The 26,993-nt window shown below is 54.2% G+C and overlaps 1 protein-coding gene across 3 annotated transcripts in view; it reads right to left on the bottom strand.

Annotated features, from left to right (window-relative positions):
* Positions 1-26,993, bottom strand: part of ABCG1 (ATP binding cassette subfamily G member 1) — a 68,183-nt gene that overhangs the window by 27,932 nt on the left and 13,258 nt on the right. The window contains exon 1 of one of the 3 annotated variants that reach the window (XM_045540716.1): positions 6,990-7,049. The exons of the other annotated variants lie outside the window; for them this stretch is intronic. Coding sequence (XP_045396672.1) covers positions 6,990-7,044 — 55 coding nt within the window. The 5' untranslated portion in view covers positions 7,045-7,049. Of the gene's footprint in view, positions 1-6,989; positions 7,050-26,993 lie in introns of those variants that run through there. 3 annotated transcript variants of the gene reach the window in all.

The raw sequence follows: 26,993 nt of genomic DNA, 5'->3' as shown, positions 1-26,993 counted from the left end.
TTACTTCCTCGATTGCACTTCGCAGGTTATAGTAATGACAATTACCAGTGTGTGTATGATGCGTTAGAGCTTTAGCACTCTCCCGTTCTTTGTCTAGTCTGCAGAGGCCCCATCCCCCCCTTGCAGGATGAGGGGACACTGTCCCCTGGGCCTGGTGACTTTCCCAGTCCTGCAGCCGGTGTGAGCAGGTCCTAACCCAGACTGCTACACTGGCCAGGCTGCTCCGCCCCCGAGGTACACACATGCCTGTGTTAATTAAATAATACACCTATTTCACTTACCAATTATGTATACTTCATGTATTTATATAAGTATAAATTATTTATATACAACTAATTTATAAATATTCACTTTATAATTAATATATTATTAATTGTTTAATTAATAATTAAAAGAGATTACTATTTTGCAGTCACATCAAATTGCTTTAGAATTTCTGCCAAGTCTCCATCTGAGAGCTTTATAAAAGGGAAAAAGCTACACAACCCAAGCAAAGCCACATCAGTTTTTTTTCAAGTAGATTATTTAAATGTGCTATAAAGAATAAAATAGAAGCAACCGGATGCATAGATAAAAACTCCCAAATCGGAGACATCTCTCAGGGTAGCATCAGGTCAGAATGCACCTGGTGCGTTCTGGTCAGGAATTGTGTAAGTGCATTTTTAGCGCCCACATAGGCTGCTTCAGGGGACCTCACGAGACGGGAACCTGTGGGGTGCTTGGCCATCCCTGGCTTTAGACTCTGCCCAGTTGCTGCCGGGCACCCCAACCTGCGCGTCTGCGAGAGCCCTGCCCAGGGGAGCATTCTCCCTGCTGTCTTCCTGTCTTTCAGAGACGGGACGGCGGAACACTGCACCCTGTCATCAGAGGCCGCCTTAATTTGGACGGGGAGTCCCCAGGGCCTTGTTTAAGAGAGGCAGAGAGCAGCGGAAGCCAGGCAGGAAGCTGGCGGCCCTGCGATTCTGACTCATTACGGAGAGGAGGGCGGCTGTCGCCCCGGGGAGGGCGAAGAGAGCCATCCCGGTGGGAAAGGGGCACAGGATGGGGGCTGGAAGAGCGGCTCAGAGCTGCGAACGAGTCCAGCCCCTGGCAGAACCCAGACCAGAACCCAGACCAGAACCCAGGCAGAACCCAGACAGAACCCAGACAGAACCCAGGCAGAACCCAGACCAGAACCCAGGCAGAACCCAGACAGAACCCAGGCAGAACCCAGACAGAACCCAGGCAGAACCCAGACCAGAACCCAGGCAGAACCCAGACAGAACCCAGGCAGAACCCAGACAGAACCCAGGCAGAACCCAGGCAGAACCCAGGCAGAACCCAGACCAGAACCCAGACAGAACCCAGGCAGAACCCAGGCAGAACCCAGACAGAACCCAGGCAGAACCCAGACAGAACCCAGGCAGAACCCAGGCAGAACCCAGACAGAACCCAGACAGAACCCAGGCAGAACCCAGGCAGAACCCAGGCAGAACCCAGACAGAACCCCGGCAGAACCCAGACAGAACCCAGGCAGAACCCAGGCAGAACCCAGACAGAACCCAGGCAGAACCCAGGCAGAACCCAGACAGAACCCAGGCAGAACCCAGACAGAACCCAGGCAGAACCCAGGCAGAACCCAGGCAGAACCCAGACCAGAACCCAGACAGAACCCAGGCAGAACCCAGGCAGAACCCAGACAGAACCCAGGCAGAACCCAGGCAGAACCCAGGCAGAACCCAGACCAGAACCCAGGCAGAACCCAGGCAGAACCCAGACCAGAACCCAGACAGAACCCAGGCAGAACCCAGGCAGAACCCAGGCAGAACCCAGACAGAACCCAGACAGAACCCAGGCAGAACTCAGACTAGAACCCCAGACCACAACTCAGACCAGAACCCAGACAGAATCAGACAGAACCAAGACCAGACCCAGGACCTCAGACCAGAACAGCCAGACGAGAATCCGGGACAGAAGCCGGATGAAAACCGCAGACCAGCACCGGCAGGGCAGCCAGGCCGGACCGGGTCGGCCTCTGTGGGCCTGGGTGGGGGAGGGGTCTGTCTCCGTGTCCCTCTCATGGCCACCCTTCCCTGCACCAACCCCAGTCCTTTCCCACAGCCGTGTTCTCTGAGCACCGCCTGCTAAGAAGAAATGATGCAGCTTCATGCCTTTGTAGGGCACAAAAACCCACAGTCAATTAATCAAAGTAAAAAAGCCACAGGTTCTACTAGGGCCCTCCGAGAAACGGACGGGAACAGGAGGCGGGGCACGGAGAGACAGAAGGAAGAGTGGGGTCTCTGCGTGGGCCCTGGGTGCCAACACCAGCTCAGGAGCTAATGCCCTAAGTGACGCTGGCAGGTTGCATTTCTTCTCGGGGTCCTAAAGCCAGCACCTGTGAAAGAGGGACCGACAACATGTTGTCTAGCAGCCTCCTAATTATCCCAGAAAGGAACCAGCACTCTACGACCCTGTGAAAATCCATATTTCCTAACACAAAATGTGGGGGATCAGCAGTGGGCCCAACTAGCAGTCCCGGGGCTGTGCATGTCACCAGACGGAGGATGGAGGTGGGAGGATGGCAGAAGCGTGCTCCGTGCTCCGGCTGGGGCAACGAGGGACTGTCCTGGGGCCATAGCCGAAGTGATCAGAGAACAGCAAAAGTCTTGGGGTGCTCCAAAGACAACCTTCAGGGTCTCTCTCCATCCCTTTTATGGTTTGTCCCCTGTGGTCATGCACACATGGGCAGACAGGGGCCTGGCATGCTGGTCCCGTGTGCTGCTCACTATAAAGGGAGCAGCGGGGGGATCTCAATCCCGAGTCCCCAGAGCTCTGAGCTGATCAGATCCCACCCTGGCTGGGTTTCATACTGCAGTTCATCCTAAATCCACCATCAAGTTACAACCGAGAGCAGAAGCCCACTTAGCTGGACTGGAGAGAGACGCTGCCCAGACTGGGCAGACCACAGATCCGTCTCCCGGACAATGGTGACACGGGAAGCGATTGCACTGCCCGGAGCTGCCATTGCCAAGGTGGCAGCTGGTGCGTGCTGGATGCCCAGGGACTGCAAGGTGGAGAGAATGTCTCCAGGCTGCCCTGCCCACTGTGCTGCGGACGGCCTGGCTGAGTGGACCAGAGGGGCCCTCTGCACAGTCTGAGCAGTTGGGGAGTCAGCAGGCAGCCACTGGGGCATGCTGGAGTGCGTCCCCTTCCCTGGCTGCCCTGACAAAGCATGCAGCAGGGGTGGATTGTCCTCTCACAGTCCTGGGGGACAGAGCCCTAATCAAGGTGTCAGCAGGGCCCCCGCTCCCTCTGGGGGTGCTGGGGGAGGATCCTTCCCTGCCTTGCCCAGCTCCCGGCAGCCGCAGGCGTTCCTTGGCTTGTGGCTGCATCACTCCAGTCTCCACCTCTGTCTTCACGTGGCCAAGTCCCGATGTGTCTACGACTCTGTGTCCAGATTTCCCTCTTCTTGTAAGGACACCAGTCGTATGAGAGGTAGGGGTCCTCCCTGCTTCAGTACGACCTCATCTTATCCAATTCCATCTGAAATGACTCTATTTCCAAATAGGGTCACATGATTAGGTAGCAGGGGTTAGGACTCCACCATATCTTTTTGGGGGACACAATTCAAGCCATAACAGAGAGTGATGCTAGAGGGAGCGAGACGTCGCCCCGGCTGCTGTGCTGGGAAAGGCTGCAGGACAGAATTCACCTGCCCCAGGTGAGGTCGGCGAGGCCAGGCGCTCTCGACTCTGTCTCAGGGAGGCAGCCCTGCCAAGCACGGCTGCGGCATCTAAGGACCCCTGCGGGCACTCAGAAGACGCGTGAGGCTGTCCCCCAGGGGTGAGAGCCCAGCAAGTAATCCTGGCAGTGTGAGCACCAAGCTGGCTCTGGTCCCCAGGAGCTCGGCCACAAGACTGGAGCCCGAGACTGAGCCCCTTGAAGTCCCTCCCACAGGAGACTCCAGGAGAAGGTGGCTCCGAGACCTTTTCGTCCTCAAGGCAAGAGGTGCCAAGGGGGCAGAGGGTGGGCAGGAGGCCGAAGGAGAAGGGCACAGCCCCCACCCTCACCACCTGCCATCCTGGGCAGAAACCACGAGAGGTCACAGCCTCAAGGTCAAAGATGAAGGCTCTGCCTTCCTCAACACCTTTCCCAGTGTTGCCAAGGCAGCCCCACGACTCACTCCACCCTGCAGGACCCCAAGATCACCCCAGAGCACACCAACGAGGACTCCCCAACCCCATGTAGCTCTCTCTCTCCTCTCTCTCTCTTCCTCCTCTCTCTCCCTCCCTCCTCTCCCTCTTCTCTCTCTGTCTCCTGCCCTTGTCTCTCTCTCCCTGTCTCGCTGTCTCTTTCTCTCTCTGTCTCAGTCTCTCTGTCTCTCTCTGTTCCTCTCCCTGTCTCTCTATCTCTGTTGCTCTCTCTCTCTGTCTCTCTCTGTCTCTGTGTCTGTCTGTCTGTCTCTCTCTGTCTCTGCCCCTGTAGGTAAAAGCATCAGTAACATTCCCAATTAAGTGAAGCCAGAGGGTTTCCCAAGTTACGCCTGCGGCGCGAGCTACTTTTAGAAGGTCGGCGGTGACCAGAGGGCGCCTGTGCAGACTCCCCACCTGCAGCGATGGCAGCTCCAGGAGGCAGCATTCGGCCCAGACCGAGTCTCCCGACGGCTGACCGACCAACCCCACTGAGTGCCCGCCATGAGCCCGGGGCCTGACAACAGCCCCAGCACACGTCTTATGTTGCTTCCAGCTCTTAGGCCCCTGGAAGCCCTGAGGACGTCAGCCACATGAGGACACCACGGGCACTGACCTCCTGTCACCACGCCTGTGTCCTGGAGCAGCGCCTGGCCTGTGTGGCTACTGAGAAGAAATGTCCGAGGAGCCACTGAGCAGAAGGCGGCTCCTGGCACAGGCGAGCCCAGAGGACAGCCATGTCCCGGCACCACCGCTTGCCCTGGCACCTCTTCCCACACCTCCCTCCCAACAGGGAGACCGTGCGAGCCGCAGGGAGGGCCCAGGGGCCCCCGCAGGTCCAGCTGCCCCGCTCGCCCCAGGTCTAACCTGAGGAGCGACTGATTAATACTTCCGGCACTGTGTTTTCATGGAGCCGGTGACGTCCCCATGACTTGTGTCGCACAAGCATGAACCCCTCCCCAAGCGGACAGCACAGTCACCAGTAAACCCGTGGACAACGGCGATCAACGTGTGCACATGGCCTTCATTTCAGAGTCTGTGTTTCGATGCAGAGTTTACTGAGCCCCAGATCAAGAAGTGGGACGTGACCCCAGGAGCCCTAGGCCCCCTCCCGCCACTCCAGGGGTGATTGCCTTCAAATCTTAAGTAGAACTTGGAGGTGGAGTATTGATTTTTAAACAAGGGGATACTTTTTTTCCAAAACAAAGGGAAAAAAAGACAGTTTCCTCCCTTGGAAATCAAGACAACCATCCTTTGCCCATAGACAGACCAATGAACCCTCCCCGGCTGGGAAATTGTCCCCAGCAATCCTGGGAGCTGCTGTCTGCTGCCAGGGTCAGGCTGTGCCCTCCACAGACAGCTCCTGGGATGGGTGCTTCTAGCCCGGATGCGTTTCAGGAAACCATCAAGGAGAATGTGCCGACCTTGGACTTTTCCCGTGTTAACCGACAGTGTCTTGCAAAGAGTCTTACAAATCCTCCAAAGATTCTGGGGACACATAGCAGTGTGACTCAGGGTGGGGGCCATTTTTCTCATTTTGCAGAAATGTAACCTGGAAGGAGAAGGGCAGGTGACCCAGCCCAGCCCGCCCTCAGGCAGCGGCCGAGTGCCGTGGAATGGCCAGGGCTGGGCGTGCACTCACTGGGGTCGGGCAGGACACCAGCTTAGCTCACGTCATTCTGCATATGCCTCATGCAAGTGGAGCACTGAGTCCTTCTGCACATTTTGCAGACGACACATAGGGCTCAGAGAGGGTTAATGACATGCCCAAGGCCACACTGGGGATTGGAGGAGGAGCCAAGATTCCAACCTCCTGGGGAGGCAGAGGCCAGGTAGTGGCAGCTCTTGCAAGGGGCCAGCAGTGTCTTTGCACCCCTGCAGGGCAGTTCCTGGTCAGGGCGGCGGGTCCCCTCCTCCCCACCTTCCCCTGTGAGCAGGCATGCTCTCACTGAGCCAGAGTGGCCAGCTCAATCCAGGAAGGTGCATTTATGCCACTGTTGCATGACATATTTAACAGAGGATGAGAAGAGGTTACATGGGTCACCAAAGGCCAAGGTTACCCCGTGGGCAGGGCAGCTCCGCATGGGTGCAGTGAGACCTTCTGAAAGCTGAGGCTGCAAAGCCCCCTGTGTCCCTCTGAAGATCTCTTCACTCAACCCATTGTCTTTATTCCTTAATTTCTTTTTCATTCCACAAAATACCCTCAAAAGAAAAAACAAAAAAAGGATTCTTGCCAGGGTGTGGGAAGGTCCCCTGTCCTTCAGGGAGGACTCCGGCCCCGTGGATACTAAGGACCCCCTGCAGCCTCTGCTGGGAATTTTCATCCCCAAGCCAAACAATGTCCCTGTAGCTACTTGTGATGAAAACCCCTCCTGTCACCTGTCACAGCTGCCCAACAGCAGAGGGATCTGGGCCCCTTGGGGACCGCTAGGCCCCCATGCTGGTTATCTGCAGCAAACAGTGAGCGACTGGCTCGCTCAGGTCTCGTCTAGCAGGCTGCGGGTTGGGAAGGGCCGGCTGTTTCTGGGGAGGCGGGGGTGGCCTCCCCAGTCCTGCTCCCAGCTGCGCCAACAAAGGTGCCTTGTCTGACTGTGCCGGCCGGACCAGGTGAAGTGGGTGCCCGCGGAGAAACAGGCCTTGTTCCCTGGCCACCCAAATGTCAAATGCCACACTGATAGCGCAGTGCTCTGCCCTCGCCGGAGCTGAGTGTGCCATGGACAAAACCGAGGGCCAACAACAGAGACGACACGTCGCCCGCATTCACAAAGCTCTGTAGACAGAGGCCGCGGAGTGTTTCCCCATCTTTGTTCGCTCGCTCACCTGACAGCCTGCAGGGTGGTTGGGCCAGACAGAACATTCCTCCTCTTGGCCTCATGGCGAGATGGTGCGTCGGGAGCAGATGGGGGTCCCTGAGTCGCAGAGCGGAGCTCAGGCCTGCGGTAGGAGCGGAGAGGAGCTGCCCGCGCCTCCCCTGCACCTGAGACCACACCCCTCTGCTGGTGCCTCTGGGAGGAGTCCCCAGCCCTGCCCTGTCATCTCCCCAGCGGGGGCATCCTCCCACGCTGGAGACCAGCATGCACAGACTGACCCTCCATCAGCCCCACCCACCCCAGCCCTGCCCTGTCATCTCCCCAGTGGGGGCATCCTCCCACGCCGGAGACCAGCATGCACAGACTGACCCTCCGCCAGCCCCGCCCAGCACTGCACATCCGTGCGGTCAGTGTTCCAACGACAAAAATCAAAACCCTGTTGTCACTGGCCTGACACAGCGGATGCCTGCACCCGCCTCACAAGTGCCTCTCTGTTTAGTAAACACCGGCCGCAGGCCTCAGTGTGCTGCCGGGTGGGGGCCGTGGGGCCTCCCTCTCGTGTGTTGGAAGGAGACAGGGGCAGGAGAAGGGGCGGGAGGGACGGGCGCAGCTGTGGCGGGGAAGAGCAGAGCTCAGTGGGGCTCCCTTTCCGTGTCTGTTTTCGGGTTCTGGGTTCTGGGATGCCCATGGGTGTCTCGCTGCCCCCGGGCAGGCGCAGGGTGGGGCTGAGCAGTCTGTCCCGCCTCCCCTCATCACCGCTAGGTGTGTGTCGAGCTGTTGGTGAGCCTCGACCAACAACCCTGCCTCTTCCCCAGCTGGCATCTGTGGTGACAAATCCGCCAGCTGCCCTGCTCAGGCAGAGACCCTCCCTGAGTCACTGTGTGTGACAAACGCTTGATGGTTTGCACACACGTGGCTCCAGCAGCCCTGCCAGTTCGCTAAAATGAGTGTCACGGAGGAAAGTGAGGCCAGGTCCACCCAGTGGCTGTGTCCTCGGTCTGTTGTTGTGGTCCTGGTGCCCACACAGTGCCCCTCAGGAAGCCCCGAGCAGACACCCCTCCGATGGATGGCCCAGGACAAGGCCTGAGCCCTCCAGGCCAGCCGTTGGCACACTGTTTCCATCAAGGGCTGAATCAAAGGTGTTTTAGGCTTTGTGGGGGACACAGTCTGTCACCACCACTCAGCTCTGCTGTTTTGCAAATGCAAAAGCTGCCACGTGTACACGGATGGGCATGGCTTTACTGCAGGGACACGTCACTTACAGAACAGGCAGAGGGCAGGGCTGGTCCCCAGCTGTAGCTTGTTGACATTGGCTCCAGAACTTCCCAGCTGGGTTTGGCCCAGCACCAGCAACATCTGGAAACTCGACTCCTACCAAGTCACATCCCCAGGTAGGGTGTTTGCAAGGTTGAAGGAAAACCAGGTAAGGACGGGGTGTGAGAACAGAACTGGGGTAGGTGTGGGAGAAGAGCAAGCTTGAATCCACACCCAGCAACCGGGAAGGACGCTGACGAGGCTCCCAGGAGCTTGGAACCGTGTGGCTCTCCAGAGTTCTGGAACTCACTGCCCAGCCTCCCCTGGCAGGGAAAGGACAGGCGGGTGACATGTCAGCTGCTAAGGAAAGCTTCAGGGGGGCTCTGCTCCCCAGCACGGCTAGACCTCCGCGGTGCCGTCCTAATTAGGGAACAAGCTGCTGCCACGGCCTCCAGAGCCACCCGCAGGGGCAGCAGCATCAGAAGTGCTTGGAGCCGCTGCCGACAGGTGCCCTGGGGAAAGTCAGGCCTTGGAGCCGTGCTCCAGTAGAATGTTCTAGCTCATGTCTCCAAAACTCAACCCAGTTGCACCAGGAACACGTCCAGCTGCAAATCCCAGGGTGAGTTTCAGGCTTTGAGTTTCGGGGACTCAGGCTAAGGTGAACTCCGAGGGTAGGGTCTCATGCTCTACCTCAAGGTGTTGGGCAGAAAAATGCCCCCATCCCTGGAGCCTGTGACGAGTTCTCTCATGCGGCAGAAGCAGCTTTGCAGAAGAGCTTAAACTCAGAATCTTGAGGTGGAGCAATCGTGGGTCACCTAGGGGGCCGCTACAATCACAGAGGTCTTTGGAAGGGCAGGGGGGTCAGATGCGCTCGTGAGAGACACGGCAAGGGAAGTGGAGGGTGGAGGCAGGGGACACGTGCAGGCGGCACCAGCTGGCTCTGAAGGCGGAGGAGGAGGTCATGAGCCAGGGATGCAGGTGACCTCTGGAAGCTGGAGGAGGCGAGAAAACAGATTCTTCCTGAAGCCCCAGGAGAAACACAGCTCACGCCTGGATTCCGGACTCTGGTCGCCAGAACACAAAGCGTCAACCCAAATTGCAGAAAGAGAGAGGAGCTCTGCAAATACACGACGGTCATCTGGGAGTGACCATCGCAGGGGGACCACGGTGGGCGGACAGACGAAGGTTCTACAGGATGATCAGGAGGTTCCCACAATGTTCTGAGACGGTTGCCATGGCCACAGGATGGACCAAGGTGGTGTTGGTCCACAGGTGGACAGGCAGTTGCTGGGCACACGTCCTTGCAGAAGTGGTTTTTACGTGAGTGAGCTCGCGATGGCCTGCAGGGCTGTGGTTTTCAGTCTTCTGCGACAGTTCTCGCTGCCGGGCGGACGTGTGCGAGAACCTCCCTTCGTGGCCCTCCCTGGCTCCATCTGCCAGGGCTTGACCAACCCGCTTCATTTTGATTCTAACAATTTCGCATAAGATAAATTTGTGTTGCTTGAGGTCACCAAGTTACTAATAACTTGTTACAGCAGCGCTAAGAAACTCACCCTCACCCTGCCCACACCTGCTCACGCCCGGCCCGGCCTCCCAGCTCCTCTCTGGGGGACCCGCTCCCTCGGGGACAGCTTCCCTTCCGCCTGTACCAACATCAGGTAAAATTATACTTTTTAGCCAGCAAACCTACATAAGAGGGCGGTTTGATGGAACAGCTCATTCTGAGAAGGACACCCTGTATTGTTCCGGAAGAGATGACAGTCGTCATCTTGCAACTCTGCCAGGAGTCCTTTAATCTAGCATCATCCTCGGACTTTCTGTGTGGTCCAGTGGGCCCGACCAGGACACATCCCCAGTGTAGACATTTCACAGTGTGGGGAAAGAAGCAGGTTGAGATCTGGACCCTTGCATGTGAAAAGTGAAACTGTTGGCCTTGGAGTTCCCTCGGGGACCTCTGTAGGGGGAAGAGAAAGGTGGTAGGAGGTGGAGGCAGCCCAGGGCCTCCCTCCAGCCATGCTCAAGGTGAGGCAGTGGACCTGGACAGGCCTCTACCTGTCCTGGCCTCAGTTTCCCCATCATAAAAGAAGTCACTAGAATCCACTAGGTGTGAGTCACACGTGGCTTGAATTTCTTTCAACAGACAACGCAGTGGTGGCTGAGGCTGGTGCTCAGGTTCCTACTGAAACGTCCACAGGTCAAGACACAAGGGTTAGAGACGGTGACCTCCCCGGTCAGACCTGGTGCTCGGGGTGACTGTTATTTTACTGAGGCCAACCCAAGTCTACCTACTGTCCCACCGAGCTCGGCACTCTGCCCTCCATCAGAAGCTGTGTCTTTTGTTTCACACCCAGGGTTTCCAGTTGGTGCTACACAAAGATCATGAAAAAGAAACGTCGGCACTCCAGGCAAGTTACAAGGAGCCAGGTAGTGACACAGACCACTGACTATTTCTAAGTGGATGTGGGTCTTTTATTTTTTAAATGGTAACATTTTGCACAGCACATTCACGGAATTCTAGAGCACTTTCTAGCTCTGCCAGGCGAGACTCTGCCAACCCACTGCGCTTTCTCTCGTCCCACATTCATCAGTGGCCGTCATTACCCAGAACTGCGTTTTATGGACACTTCGTTTTCTTTGCTTCCAGGTAGAAATTCAGCCGGCGATCCCACCCTGCTGCTGGAAATTAGTGCCTGTCTCACAGGCAGCGAACTTCACAGCCATCAAAGACTGTCTGGTCTGGTTGACACAGAGACTTCCAGATAACTCTCAAGGTTCGAAACCCAGAAACAGCCCATCCGTCGAGTGATGAAGGGGAGAGAGGGGGGTGGTGGAGGCAGAGAGGAGAGGGCAGCTGCATTCTAGAGGGGCCGCCCCGGTGGTTCAGGGAGGACAAGCCATGTTCCGACTGTTCCTGTCGCCACCCGGGTGTGGCTACTCCCACCCACAGCAGTGCCGTCTGCTCGTGATCGCTCATCGTGGGCATCGCGGGGGCCTGGCTTAGGCTATGCGCACCTGCTCCGCCTTGGTGTCCCTGGAGGACTCCCCATCCGGCACGGCGGCGGGGGCTGGCCCTCGCTGTGCAGGGAGACCTCTCTGGACTGCGGGTACATCTCTGTGGCCAGTTTACTTACATCCTGAAGAGTGTGACATTCTTCTTTGCCATGAACTTAAACACATCTGGCTTCTGGAATATTGCATCTGCCGTGGGAGGCGGTGAGCGCAATGGGATGTGGCAAAGCGGGGGCCTTGGCCAAAGTCCGGACCTCTTGGTGTCGGCCCTTCCCAGGGTCAGCACCGAAACCTTCACTCTGCCTCCACAACGTGCTTCAGGACAAGAGCACCCGGCAGAGGGTGGGCGGCTCCCGGCACAAGCACCCCATCCCAAACGCGCCCCCAGCACTCTCCCTGCCCGTACCTCTGTCGTAACAGCGCCCGTCGTCAACAATGAGGAATAACTCAGCCCAGACGCTGCGTATGGAATAATTCCCCTGGCCCCCTGCCCAGCTGAGTCCCCAGTGCTGCCTGCACGTTGGCCTCTCCTGGGGCCTTCGGAAAGCTATTCTGACGGGACTGGTCCGGGGCAGGACCCAGGCCATTCCGATGGGGCCTGAAGTTTCCAAATCCAGGCTCTAGAATTCTGTCTCAATTAGCTGTGTGACCTCTGGCGAGTTCCTTCAGTCTCTAAAACTCATTTTCTTCATCTGGTAATGTGCAGGAAACGAATACTTAACCTTAAGCATGCCTGCGAAGACAAAACAAGATAATGTGTTTGGAGTGCTTCATGCTGAGCCCGGCACCCAGAAAGTGCTTAAATAAACGGCAGTTGCCGGAGTTGCAATTAGAGACAAAAACAGCCCCCAAAAGGCACGCTGGAAAGTGCAGGCTGTGCGGTGACGATGCCAAGATGTCTCTCTTCATTTCTGGAGGTGACAGCGCAATGGACATGTCCGTGGGAGTTAGGACTCCTGTGTCCTGGCACATCTGGAGGGCGGGAGCGTGGGCCCGAGGTTTAACATTCCAGATCGAGTTGTTTTATGTTGTGATTATGTTCAAAGAGCTGGAGCCCGTTCCTGGAGAGCTCCCACATCCCTCCGAACGCTGCTTCGTGCGACAAAGCTGTCAGTCTCTGTGGGGAATGGATAGAACCCAGTCCCCAGCACCCGAGAGCTGACTTGTGCCTGTTATAACCGTGAGAATTGTCACCTCTCTGTGAGTCAGTGTCCCAGATAATGCTGATGGGATCTTAACTGTGACATTATTTCTCATCACCCAAGGCATGCAGGTCACCTGGAACCACAGCCACCTGTAGCCAGCACTCCCCAGCCAGGTACTCGGAGCTGCTCTGATGCTGGCGCAGGAACCCCTGGGGTCTCGGGATACTCTGGTGGGAAGGTGTGAGCGGGGCCAAGAGGACAACAGTGCAGGCAGACCCGCCTCTCCAGAACGCCACCCCGGAGCCCAGCAGACGGTGCCCACCCTCTGAGGACTCATGCGCGGCCACTGGAAGACCCACACCTGGCGGGAGGGAAGGCAGGTGAGTGTCCTGGCCGGCACTCTAATAGCCTCTTTCACATGTGAGACGCCGTTCCTGGGCCCTCTGGGGCCAAGCCCTCTGACGTGTGATGTGATCTGCCCCGACCGCAGCAGCCCTGAGAGGGGGGTGGCATCATGCCCATGTTTCACAGCGAGGGAGGCTTTGGGGGGCCAGTCGGCCGCCCAGCGTCCTGCAGAATACAGGTGTCCACACTGGGATCCACGTGGGCCACCCGGCTCCCAGTTTGTCCTCCCCAGTAGCTACTGTTCTCCAGGAGGCCGGGCAGTCGTGCCCGGGCCCCCAAGCTCCAACTGCTCACCTTGGAGGAGGCAGAGAGGTGGGCTAGAAAACACAGTGGCTGCTTGTCCAACAACAAAAGCCCCCGAAGACTAACTGTAAGCTATGCCCCCACAGTCTCTGTGGAACTCATCAGTGAAGAAGGCAACGGTTCAGAGCACTGTTTCTGTGAGCCCAGGGGCAGGTATCAGGAGAACCTGGGTGGACTTTAGGTAAAAGTACGACCGACCACCTCCTCCCTAAATAAATGAGGGGCTTGAGCCTGGATTAAAGAGAAAAACAACGCAAATAAAGCAAACAGAAACAATTAGCATAGTCTTTGTACTTATTGAGTTGCCCTGTGATTTCTATAAAAACACTCCAAGTGATGAAGAGAAGTTCATGAATTAAATTCTAACTGGCATTTCAGCTTCCTGGAGCCTTCTTCCTACCATTTACAACCGACGGAGCCCTCAGTGAGTCAGCTGTGTGCACGCGTGTGCCACGCACACCATGTGCACACACAGATGCATCAGGTACACACAATGTGTGCACACACCATATGCACACATACCATGTACACATGTGCACTCACACAAACCATGCATCTATACACATCACATAAATACATGTGCGTAAGCACACATGCACACTATGTACACACAATCACATGCATGCACAAACACACCATGTGCACACACCATATACACACAATCACTTGCGTGCACAGATACACCATGTGCATATAATCACATGCACACACAAACACATCATGTACATGCAATCACATACATGTACAAACACCATGTGCACACACACCATGTACACACATGCACACCGTGCACATCCACACACACTGGCACACACAGCCCACAGGCCGGCTAGTTCATCAGATCACTGGCAACGGAGGCTCTGCCCCAGTGCAGGTACTAAAATATAGCAGGAAATCATTTACATCTGCCTGTCAGACATGAAGCACTTTCTATTCCTGCAGTATTTTTATACTTCTAAAAGCAGAACTGGTCTTTTTCCAGGCTTCTAAACCTGGCTAGAACAATTAAGAAAAAAATCCTCCCAATTATTTAAATTATGCCAACAGCACCAATAAGGTTGCCAAATGATCTCCAAGTATCACATCAACCTCAATCTGAAAACTACACAGCAGTCCCCAGCTTCTGCACCCCAAGCTGGGACTGCTTTCTGGACACAGCGTTTATAGCATGTGCCCAACTGTCTCTACACCACCAGCTTGTCCCAGCCCCAGAGCTGAAAGGGGCTCCTGGTCAGAGCAAGCGGTCTGGTTCTCCCAGACCGGTCTCCCTCCCTCCCCAGGAGGAACCTCCAGGCAGAAAGCACCGGAGTCCCTGCTCCTGGGACATCCAGTGACATTTCCTTTTTACCCTACCTGCTTCTTCCCCCAGTGGCTTCTACTCAGCTGCCTCGGGTTCCCTTACTGTGCGGCAAAGCCACCCCGCTGATCTAACCTCTTCCCTCTTGTTTCCTGCACCTTCTGAAATAGTCAGGGGGCTTTGCGCTGACAACAGCAACAGGAACAAGGTCTGGGAAGTGGGCTTGATAACTTCAAAATGAACCTGAAAACACATGTGAGGGATTTCAAGTCACAGGGGGCAAGAACCAAACATAAAATGAGGACATTACCGTTTGCCCCCCCATGTGCAAAGAATACGTCCCCCCTGCGTGCCCCCACACCGAGTGAGTGTTGGGTGGGACGTCCATTCCAGCTTCAGGAGAACAGCTGATTTAATTTGTTGGACTGTGGAAACCGACTCCTGGATTTTTAACAGACACTGTGGGAGTCAACTGGGTCACGGGCAAAGCTGCGAGTGTCCGTAGGCACTGCTCTGACGGACCAGACTTAACGTGCCCACCTGACCACAGCCCCAGACTCGCTTTCTCCCCCACTCGTCACCCCGGTCCAGTGGTCTCCCTGTGTGCGGCAGTGCCCCTCCATCCGTCCGTCCATCCGTCCATCTCTCCACCCCACCCCACCCGTCCCTCCTGTCCCCTGAGTTTCACCCCTGCCCCTAACTCTAAGCAGAAACAGCCCCTCGTTCCTCCTGCCTGCTGGGACCCAAGTATTCTGAACGGTGCTGTGCACAGCTCAGCATCCGAGAAGTGATGGGCCGATCCCACCAATAAATATCATGCAAAAGGATGTTCCAGCTCCCCTAAGCACCGCAAGGAGACATGAGAGCCTCTGGCGTTCCTCTAGTCCCAATAGGAATCCTTGTCGAATCTATTATCCCGCCCCGTCCATCCTACAGAGCATCGGGCCCCCCGCCTGTCCGTCAAAACTGAGTTACTCCGCAGACTGGGGTACAGCGGCACCCCCCAGCAGAGTCACCAACATGCAGTTTCCCTTTAGCGTTCCCGGGAACCAGATTCAAGCCCCCTTCTCCAGGACAGGCTTGCCTGGTGGCCCGTGGCGCACTGACAGCAACTGCCGGGGGTCTGGCCAAAGGCAGGCACCTCTCTGAACAGGACCCCTCACCCCCACGGCGGTACGCACGAGTTATTCTTGCTCCATGTCCTCGCCACACCCCATACCACCTTTCTTTTCTGAAATATCCGTCTCTCGTGCCCATCTGTTCTTTTATTTTGTGTTGGTGTCCAAGGGTCGCCTCAACAAAGTGCCACAGATTTGTTGCTTGAAACAACAGAAATTTATTTTCTCACAGTTCTGGGGGCAGAAGTTCAAACTCAAGGTGTCAGCAGGGCCACTGTCCCTCTGAAGGCTCCAGGGGAGGGTCCTTCCTGTCTCTTCCAGCTCCTGGTGGCCTCAGGCATCCTTGGCTTGTGGCCACATCACTGCAGTCTCTGCCTCCATCCTCACGCGCCGTGTCCTGCGAGGGTCTGTGCTTCTCTCCCCTGAGTCCCTCCTCTTGTAAGAACTTGTTCTTGGACTTCAAGTTCACCCTAATCCAGGATGATCCCATCTCAGGATCCTTAACCATGTCTATCTGCAAAGACCCTTTTCCCCGATAAGGTCATACATACAGGTTCTGGCAGTTGGGACACGGACATACCATTTAGTGGGGAGGGTTCACTATTCAACCCTCTCCACCACTGTCACCATTCTGCTCCAAGATGTGCACCCGGATTGTTGGAAATGCCTCCGACAGTCCCTGCCGGTCACTGCCCATCCCTATGTCCTCCTGCGCCAACATTCTAAACACCCAGCCCTGCTTCTCCACCTGCTGCACTGACGTCCCCGCTCCTGCCCCGCCTTCTGGCTTTTCTTAAAGCCCGTGATTTCTTTACAGAGATTCTTCTCCTCCTCCAATTCCTAGAACCCTTCTCCTGGCATCATTCATGGTCTTAGAGGACCCCCGTCCAGTAGTGAGAGCTCCTGTGTCCCTGTCAATCATAAACTCACTGAGGACCACACTCTTTACTTTTTTCTCCCCAAGCCTGAGCAAAGATATTTACTTTGCTTGAAACAGAAGATAAAAATTTGTTGGACAAAGATGCTTTGTCCTCAGTCATTAGAAAACAGAAAAGAAAATTTCAAATATTTTTACCCTGAAAATTACTCAGTTGGAGAAAGAACTAAGAAGTAGAAAGAGGGTCAGCTAGAAATCATTTCTCATAAGTTTATAACGGTTCATGTTTCCTGCCTTAGACATTGATGTCTAAGTAGAACAGGTTTCTCTAGTATAGTTTTAAAATCATGGTCAATTTTTAAGTCTTGTGGCTTCATTTTAATTGTAGAATTTTTTGCTTTGTTTCCACTTAATCTGGTTACCTAAAGCTTTGTATTGATAGTGGAATCAAAGATATGTCACTTTCTCGCTCAGCATAAAATAAATATAGGCACGTAAGATACAAATCTAGATGTGGCAGTGCCAAGATTCAATCTCAAAAACTGGTTTACCCTAAAGTAGAAATGTTAGCCAGGGCCTTGGCTTTCTCATCCACAAAATGAGAAGACTGGACTATGTGAATAGTTAAGGTCTTTTCCTAACTTAAAAAAATGCTCTCACTATAAATACAATCACACATGTGTGCATTTATACACACAAACATAAGTGTATACACATGCCATTGTGTCTTAAAATGACACTTGTTATTTTCTGCAAAACAAAATGATGGAGGAACTTAAAAAGCTCGTGGAATTATATTCCACTCCTTTGTATCGTTAGCAAAGGCCGTGACTGCTAGGGAATCTCTCAGCCGCTAGAGCGAAGTAGCTGTTTATTACCTTTGCACATGGACAGATTATTTTATGAAAATATTTATTAACAGGTAAATTATCAGAACACCTTTATTGCTTTGCTAGTATCTTAAACAGGTGAAAAATGTCACAATAACGATTCCTTCTCAAAGTGATTTTATATCCCCCCGATGACCACTTTTCTCCTTAAGAAATGGCTTTGTGGATACAGCCTCTGCAAAAAGCATCTCATTTGCTCCTTTGAGGTGTCTGGATGGTGAATTCCATCCCTGCCGTTCCTCCCACCTAGAAGCCAGCGTCTGCAGCTTAACTGCGTCCCCCGGGGTGCAGCTAATGGGTGGCGAAGTGACCTTCCTCCTGGCCTCATCAGCTGGCTATCCGCCTGCCCAGAGCTGCCCCTTCCTCCAGCACAGTGTCCCCCGCCTGCTCCCGCCCCTCTGGGACGCTCCTGTGCCGGAGGGCCACTGCGCTTGATCTAATTCCAGGCGGTTCAAGGCGGCTTTGTGGTCTTGTGCTGCCTGAGTCAGCACTTCCCGCTGCCTGTGCCCATTCGCTCCGTGGAGTCCCGCAGAGCCACTTAGACGTGCAGATTTCCAGAAAGGACCTCAGCAACAGGGGGAAACATGCTTGAATTGCCAGGCTTTCCCCACCAGGGCTTGGCCCCATGAACTTGTCACCCACCCACACTGGTCTCATCTCAGCCGTGAGCTGCTCACTCTCCCCTGGCGCTGATGCAGCTCCTGCTGCAGGTCCCGCCTTCGGGGCCACCCCCGACTCCCCCACACAAACGGGGACCGCTTCTTGTTTCTCCTTTGCCATCTGTCCTGTCTTCTTCCTGTCCCCCCTGCTGGCCAGGGAGGCCACCTCCTCTGAGCTGGATTGCAGGCAGCACGGCAGGACCCATCTCCCGGATAAACGGCCCGCTGTCCAGGAGAGCTTCATTGCGTAGCTTCCCAAAGCAAGCTGGGGTTAAGAGATTGTTTCCCTAGTTTCGTAATCCTTTTATCTGGACCGAACGCCTAAAGTCAACTTGAAAAGAGTGCAATTTTCTGTTTCATTAATAATTTTAATAACTACAAACACCCAACCCAACAGCCTCCTTATGAAGCAGACTTAAATGCAAGTCCACAGACAGGCTTAGATTTACTTTCTAAGTAAATCTCATTTTCTTTGGTTCTTCCATCTGTGGCTTTTCAAAAGCTCTCTGACTCAGAAGTCTCTGTCATCCTGTCCACTCCCTGGCGCTTCGTGGCGCACCTGGGGGCAGAGCTGGGCCGATGGCCGGGGAACAGGGTCGTCATCCGTCCTGGGAGGTGGCTCTCGGCAAGCGCTGGATCGTGAAGTTCACACTTCCGGTTTCTACTTGCCCCTCCACGTGTGACTCCAGCTGCATCAACCACCCTCTGTGAACTGCAAGGTCAGAGAGCTTGGGATTTCACCTGTTTACAGTGGTTCTGTATGTGAACGTGCTTCCCCCATGGTAAAGGTCACTTTCAGCTCTAAGAGGGTGTTTCCGAGCTTCCTGTGGCGGGAATGGCTACCTCGTAAACAGCCTGGCCTGGAGCAGCAGTGGCAGGCAGCCGCCCACCCCAGCTCAGGCTCCAACTCCTGTGCCCACGTCCGTGTTCCAGATAGAATTTTTAAAATTCACGAATTATGATCCCTGCAACTCACAATCTGCCATTATTTAGATGAGGAAAAGCTCAAGTTCTTTATCGAGAAAAGAGTGGGGACTGGAAAGTAAGACAGTACTGCATGTTAGGCTTTAGGAAACGTGCTGCGTAAGAGAAGATGACTGAGGTCTCTCGGTTGCACTAATTTATTGGCAGAGCAACGCTGTATTAACTGTCCGTGTTTCTTATGGAGTCCCTAGAGCTGGTGCAGAGGATTGCAGAGATGCCCAATCCCATTCTGCTATGAGTATCGTAACTGCTGAGAGAACAGCTCAGTAAGGCTCTAGTTAGAACCTTGCCCTGGGAGGGGACGAGGGACGCTCCGGGTCTGGGGGCCCCGCCCTGAATACCTGTGAGTCCCCTGTGTCCACCCCTAGGCTGCTCTCTCCACTGGGGCCAACCTCACACTCCAGCCTCTGCAATACTCTTGTCGCTTACGGTGATGTTTTAGCAGAAGGGAGCAACATTTATTTAAGCTAAAGATAAGGTGGTTTACAGGCGAGGAAATAAAAGAAAATCACCAGGTTAGAACTGTACTTCTCTCGGCTTCCCTCCTGCCCCTCTATCTGGACAGCGCCCGGGGACCCTGCAGCAGACACATCTCCATCCACGTGGGAATCCCGTATCACAGCTCCTCAGCAACTAGTCTCTTTCCAGATTTTACGGAGAAGCTGGTGGGGGATAGATCGGACGGTGAGGGAGATCACAACGACCTTATTGTGGGCTCGAATGGGTTTTACCAATAAGCAGAAAGAAACCTAATCTCTACCCCACTCGGGTGACCCTGCAAACCAGCAAGCATAAACACACACACAGGGGACTTAAAATATGTGCCGGAGATCAGATTACGATAAAAACAAAGTCTTCACTCTCTTAAATAATAATCACATAACTTGCTGAATCCAGGCATTTCTGCTTTTCTGCTCTGGATTCAGCATCTGAAAGCCTGAGGTCCCTGTCCAGGACAGTGAGCTTTTACCCAGATCCCTGTGGAGGGAAAGGGGCTGACAGGCTCCCCAAGTTCAAGTAGAGCTCATGAGACAGCGTCCAGCCCTGCCGTCCCCCCAAGCAGCTGTCTGCATCTCTGTCCGACCATCCAGGGTCACGAGGAAGCTGACTTCGAAGCCCTGGGAGCTGCTGAGATGCTGGGAGGGCCCCGGCCTTCAGAGAGCAGCCCCTACTCCTCCTGCAGTGCGAGTGTGGGCACGGCCCCTTCCGCTACAGCCTGCACAGGGCCAGCTGTGGCTCCACGGAGCCGTTAACTGTCGTTGCTCTAATGCAGTTCTCAAAGTGGGGTGCCCAGAGCAGCGGCGGCAGCATGGCCCCGCACCTGTTGGATGTGCAAACTCTCTCCCACCCGAACCTGCCCACTCAGAAGCTCTGCGGTGGGGCCCGGCCACCTGTGTGTTCACAAGCACTCAGGGTCATTGTAGCGCTCGCGGGGGGCTGGGACCATGGCTCTACTCACCTCATTTTGCTTTAGCTTCTGCAAGCATGAAAAACAACACAACAAACAACTCTGCAGGTCGCTGCCCCACTCTAGGGTCAGCTCTAAAGAACCGTGCTGTGGGAAGTGTGAAATCACACAAGCCGGAGCAGAAGGAACTCGCCCCTAAAAGGCTGCATCCTCCCAGCAGCTAAGTCACCCCTTCACCTCTCATCACGCACCTGTCCCCGGGCGTGACCTTTGCTTCCAGACATTACACATCTCGAGCTGCAGCTCCGTCCTCACCTCTGGTTGTACAGTTTTTAAAAAAGCCAGTCTAGCCAGTCTTCCCTGATGGAAATTCAGAAAGTCAGATACAGTAGTAAGAATTGCATGTGTTTGTAACTTGGCTTAAAACATAGTGCACCAAAGTCTGCCTCGACGCTGGCCCCACGTGTCTTAGAAACGGATCTCATTCTCCTGTGCTCCCAGCAGCAGGCGTATTTGTAAAACAAGTAACCAAAACATCATGGGGCATTCTTAACACAATGGACTTTCTCAGGAAACAGTATAAAATTGTGAATGCACAGTGGCTTTTAAACTCCCCACGGAAACACGCCCGGTGTGTTCCTCCCTCCCAGCCTATGGCCGGCTCGTGACGTCACGGGGAAGGAAGAATTTCCACTTGGCACTTGGTTCGCATGAGGAATGGGTGCTGAGATCTGGAGCCCAGCCTGGGTCATCTTGGTCAGCGTCCTAGAGGGGCAGTCACTTCTGAACGTGGGCAACACTCTCGTTGTGTCCCCAAAAGTCAGAATGGTGAGAGTCACGGCCATGAGCATGCCGTTAGAGCATGGTCTTCTGCTTAAACCCTGAAAGCCAACTCTAGGAGCACACGTTACCCAAAGACATACAAAGGCAAGATGCATTCCGGTCTAGGGCACCAGAAGCAGCTGCCTTGTCACCTCCCAGCTCTGCTACTTATAGCCCTGTGACCTTGGGTAAGTCCCCTACACCTCCCGCTCCTCTCCCCTCTCCCAGGGCTGCAGTGAGGCTCTCGGGAGCACCGTGGGAAGCATGGAGCACCCTGCCCAGAGCCTAGGAAGCACTCAGGAAGCCGACTTCAACCGTAAACTGTGTACTAGCTCTTTCCCTTTATTTCTGAAGCCTAAGATTTCACGCCAAATTTACTTTCAGAATAATATCCAAAAGGCTGTGATCCATCTTAGTGATTCTAGGTTAGAATTATTATTTTATCACATCACATATAATGTTCATAAGAATTATAGCTATGGTTTATTAAATGCTACGTGTCAGCCACAGTGCTTCACAGGTATCAAGTTATATGACCTAATAAGACAGTATTTTTATTATTAATATCCCCTTTTTACAGGGAACTCAAATAAGTCACCCCATTGTCCAGCCGGTAAGTGACAGAGCTGGTTTTGAACCCAGACTCTCTTACCACTTCCTCCTTTACTGAGTGCGTTTTGCAAAGTATATGAGACCTGGAATCACTTTATTAAAAGAGACAAGGAAAGAAAAGTTTAACAAAGTCCTATGTATAGTTCAATGCATCTCAACCTCCTTCTTGTTACACATTAATTCACAATTACTGAGGATGGTAAATGCATCTCCTACAAAGTTGCAACATCACAGGATTTACTTGAAATATTTGCAAATCCAAGCACAGTATCCGCACACTGTCTCGGCAGCCACTGCCCCCCGGGCGGCCACGGCTTCCCGCCACAGACTGCCAGTCAGAGCAGTGGGCACGACAGCCTCCATTTTCAGTCATGAAAATCTAGCCACAAAACTAAAATATGCAGGACCTGATAAAATCTCACATCCTCCTAAGATAACCTACATTAACCTCTCCTGTGAGCCGAATTCTGAAGCACAGCACTGCTTGCAGAACTTTGTTTTGTGGTGGAAATTTCCATCCAGCAACTCACACATAGATGCTTAAATATAAACAGTCTCAGAGACGCCAAACTCATCTCCCAGAGATCTCAAAGTTCTTGAAAGAGCTCCCACAAATAATAAGACCGTTACCTGTCTTGTACATGTAAGCACACAAGTCTTAAATAAGAGGCATTTATTAGCATGTCTGAAATGTTAGGGTTGATGTAGTCCTGATGTTAGCCGTGATGAGAAGCCAGGGGAAGTCTTAGAAAAGGAACTGGCATAGCAATTCTCAGAGAACAGGTCCAGGAAGCACGCAAACCGTCTCACTCAGGGGCAGAGGGCTCGGGGCTTGGAGATTAGAAATCCCAGTCCTACGTAAGAGAGGGCGCTCTGTGCCACCAGGCAAGCGCCTTCCCTGCTGCCAGCTGCGGCAGCTGCGGCCGCTCCAGCCCTCACAGGAGGATGGCGACAAGCCTTCCCACAGCATTGCTGGGAAGACAGAGTACGTTACTGCTCATGAGCAAATAAATAGGAAGCTGATATTATTACTATTATTAGGAGTTTTTGGCATAATAAAGCCAAGAACACAAAACCAACCCTTCAGCAAAATTTGACCTACAACACTTTAGTGCCTGAGCACCACTGTGTACCGGCCCCTGATGGAAGTGGTGACCTCAGCTAGTCCCCACTCTGGCTCTCTGGCACTGACACTCTGATCAGCCCCATTCTGCAGATGCGGAAACTGAGGCCCAGCTCTGTACAGTTAATAAGGATTGGAGCTGGCATTGGAAAGCAAGCTGTCTGACCCGGAATCCAGGCTCTTGTCACCACCCAGTGCCCCGTCCATGGTGGCACCACCCACGGTGCTACAAGCAAGGCCAGTGGTTGGGCTGCCGGAGGAAACAGCACCCAGAAACCACCTTTGTGAAGGTCAGTCAGAGATGGCTCATGGTTTGACGCAGTAAGGGACAATCAAAAGAGTCCACCTTCTCCAGGCTCTTGTTCTTTCTCTCTACTTTTCCTAAGTTGTCTTTGGGGGCAGAAGCACATGCTCTTCCACCGTGATTTAGGTTTTCATGATTTCATTCATTCATTTGCACACTGGCTCTGAGCCAGGCACCAGCCGGGCAGCTGAGATGCAGGGACAGCTGATGCGATCTGTTTTCGGAAGCTCAGAAGAAGAAAAGCACAAAATCACAGCCTGAATGCCACAATCGTAGGGGCAGAGGGATGCGAAGGGGCCCAGGAAGGACCTTCCTGGCTGTGGGGTGAGGGTAGAATGAAGGAAGGCTTTCCCCAGTCTGGGCAGGTGAGGTGGGTTCTTGCCAGAGGGCAAGGCTCAGGCAAAGTAAACACGAACACTGCAATGAGAAGACCCCTGTCTCGACAGCGGCTCAGCCCGGCTAGCCCACCGAGGAGGAGGACGGGCTCAGGGGATAGGCACTGGGAAATTTACATTCTAGAGGCTTAGCCAATTCAGAATGGAGGCATGGTTCTCTGCAAGCACACAGCACTCCTGGGAAGACAGACAAGATGGTGGCAGCGATCTGTACCTCTAAGCCAGATAAATGTCAGAGAGAGGTGGCAGGGTCTGGGCCAGGACACAGGGCACCTGTATGACAACTGAAGGGAGGAGGAGCGGAAGCACATAGCAGGATGGCCGCTGCTCACACCACTCAGGACACAGACATTTTCTGGACAAACTCATATGCAAGTTGAAACAGGAAACCCAAAAGCTTCCTTTGTAATTCTTAATGGAACTCTGATAACATACACAACTCAGTGTGAGGGACCCTCCCCACCTCACCTGTTAGCAACACCCATGGTTACTGGTTGTCATAAATGTCCCCTTCCTGTGCCACCTCTGGCTCCCTGTGTCCCACCGTCAGTTTCCCTGAGTTCAGACTTGAGAACTATAATCTCTATCTAGGCTTACAAAAATGCCAGCTCTACAGTCACAGAATCAAGTAAGCACGCAAGCCACGAAAACCCAGGACTGTGAGGGAAATCGCTGGCCCCTGGCTGTCCTTGCGTTTGGTCAAGAATGCAAAAGGTTGAGTGAAGCAGCAGAAATGATGTTTGTTATCACATTTGTGGGTTCACACAAAATAACATGCCACAGATGCCACAGAAAACACACCTCAGAGCTCAGCTGGCATTTACCCGCCTGCCCAAGCTGCCCCGGTGGAAGTGACTCAGCAGGGAAGCTGCGACCTTGCTGCCTGACCCTCCGGATTCCAGCTGGCTTAGTGGATCCACCACTTCAGAGTCTAAGGAGAATTCCAAGGTTCCCAAACCCGCCCTGGCCCTGTTCAGTACTGACCCGGGAGACGCCCCAGGGCTGGCCACCTCCTGCCTGCGGGGTGGCCCACGCCCCAGGAGGCCCTGCTCCTACCCGACACTATAAACTTAAAACGGGAATCAGAAATCAGTCGTCTCGTGGGAAACTGTGCCGCTTTAAGTAGAAGTCTGGAAGACTCATGGGGTCGCCCCACTGGGATGAGAGCCGCAGGGACGCGGACACCGCATGCAAGGCCATTTTCCCGAGGATGGCCATCCCAAATGCGGGCGCTGTTCCCGTTCTAGCGAAGTGATTAAACAGAAAGCAAGCCAGCTGTCGCACTCATCATCCTGAGTAACAGGTATCCCCACCCATGACACCCATGGCAGGGGCGTCTTCCTGCTGGAAGGGTGCTCCAGCTCTGGGGTCCGGGGCGTTCACCTGTCCCGAGACGGGAAACTGGGCGCGCACGGGCAGGGGATTTGCTGGCCCCGGGCGAGCCCCTCTGCAGGAGACCCCCGGAGTGCAGAGGCCGCAGCCCGAGGCCGGGAGCCCCGCCCGCCGCTCAGCACCCTGCTCCGCCCGCTTAGCAACAGCGCCCCGCGCGCAGCCAATCGCGCCGCTCCCCGCAGCCGCGCCGCTGCCGCCGAGGTTACTAGCGAGCATTGACCGCTAGTAACCCCCGCGCGGGCGGCGGCGGCGGGCGGGCGAGCACTGCGCACGCGCGGAGGCGCACCTGCCCCGCCCGCACCTGCGCGCGCGCCAGGGGCCCGGGCCCGGGCCGCGGTTTCTCTTCCAGTCATTCAGAATTCGGAGTTCCCAAGGAACGCGAAAGTCCTCCAGGCAGCCTCCACCAAACCTGCAGCCACAGCTCCATCTGAGCAAAGGGAGACTAGGCTGGCGCGGGTGTGTCCTCAATATTCAGAGCCCAGTTAGAGCTGCCACTTGGCGGGCTAGAGAGCGTGCAGATGACAATTGCCAAAATGAATTCCTCCCTTGCAAGGAACTTCTGGGCGGAGGACAAGTGGCCTGGTAAACTCTAGCCTGGTGGCCAGGGTGGGCGGAGGTGCCCAGCACAGCCCCCAGCCAGGTGCGGGGAGTTCTGCATACAGGACAGAGATCCAATGCTGCCCCCATAACTTGGGCCATGAAAGAATTCTTGGGAACTCCTCCCCTGGAAGGAAAGGCCTTTTGTGGCACCTCAAGGTCACCAAGGCCTGGGATCTATGTAATGGGCAAGGAAAATCTAACAGCTTATGTTATGTAGGTCTGAGAAGTAGCAGATGGAGATGAGTTCTTGGTGGGGCATTCCGAGAGGCAGGGAGTTAAGACTGGAGGTGTAAGTCTGAGTCCTAGACCTGCCCTTACCTGTGAGTGGTCCTGGGCACAGCCCCTTCCTTCTCTAAGCTTCCCCTTCCCCTGGATAAGATGGCCATGCTAATATGTCTCCCCACGGGGCCTCCAGTAAAGACTTAATGAGGCAACATGCTAAATAAAGCAAACAGCATTTGCTCAGTAAACATCAGTTATTTTAAATTAAAAAATAAATACTTCTTCCAAGAAAGTGGGAGGAGAGAAATAACAACTGAGAAATCCCATAAAACTCCTGCCAAAAGTTTCACTTTCAAGATAGGCAGCTGGGGTGTCGGGGGAGGGACTTTTTTGGTCAGAGCGCACCAAGTTTCTTTACAGGAATAAAAGAAACAGAAAGAACGAACATCTTCTACTCGTCCAGTGAACTCCACCCTTAGCAGTTTACAGAGAGGAAGAACCTTCCAGCAGGGGCACCTGCTCCCTGCCCTGCCCCCCACGGATGCCACTGTGATGTCCACCTCCCAAAGCAGGACTGTGACCTCATTTCCTCTGAGAGCCACATGCTTCTCACTTCCTCCTTTCAAGGTAGTCCTGGATTTAGATGACCTTGGTTATTGTTTTGTAGTTAGTTAGGCTTTTTCTTCCCCAGTTTGAGAGTTCATTTCAAGATTAAGATTGCTTGTTCTGCAGAGTTCCAAAAAGAAGAACTTGGATCAACCAATGAACATTACTCAAATCCAGATTTCATCTCAACAGCCAGAGCATTTTCTAAGAATGAGAGTTGTGCAAACATGGCCTGGCTGCCTGGGAGGCGTCAGTTCCTGGTTGCCCTGCTCAGACAGAGGTTGACGGCCTGTTGTCAGGGATGGTGCAAGAGGACTTGCTCCACAGGTGGGAGGTCACACTAGGGTGGCTCCAGGGCCCCTTTTGGCTCCAAGATCTAGACTGTAAATATAGGTTTCAGCTGGAGGTAATCGCAGCCTTGGACTCACCTTGCCATGTCTTACTTTTGACACCAAATGCCATTTATCTCACAGAGCACAAAGGTGACTAACACACAGTGACAAAGTGGGAAGTGAAACCTTTGGCTGCCATCAGGCTACATCCCTGCAGGCCCAGCAGCCACTGTCCTGGACTCTGAAAACTCCTCTTG

The sequence above is a fragment of the Lemur catta genome, chromosome 1, assembly GCF_020740605.2.
Source record: "Lemur catta isolate mLemCat1 chromosome 1, mLemCat1.pri, whole genome shotgun sequence".
In the NCBI taxonomy this organism is placed as follows: domain Eukaryota; kingdom Metazoa; phylum Chordata; class Mammalia; order Primates; family Lemuridae; genus Lemur; species Lemur catta.
The sequence above is the reverse complement of the archived record's forward strand: the minus strand, read 5'-3'. Positions and strand labels throughout refer to the sequence as shown.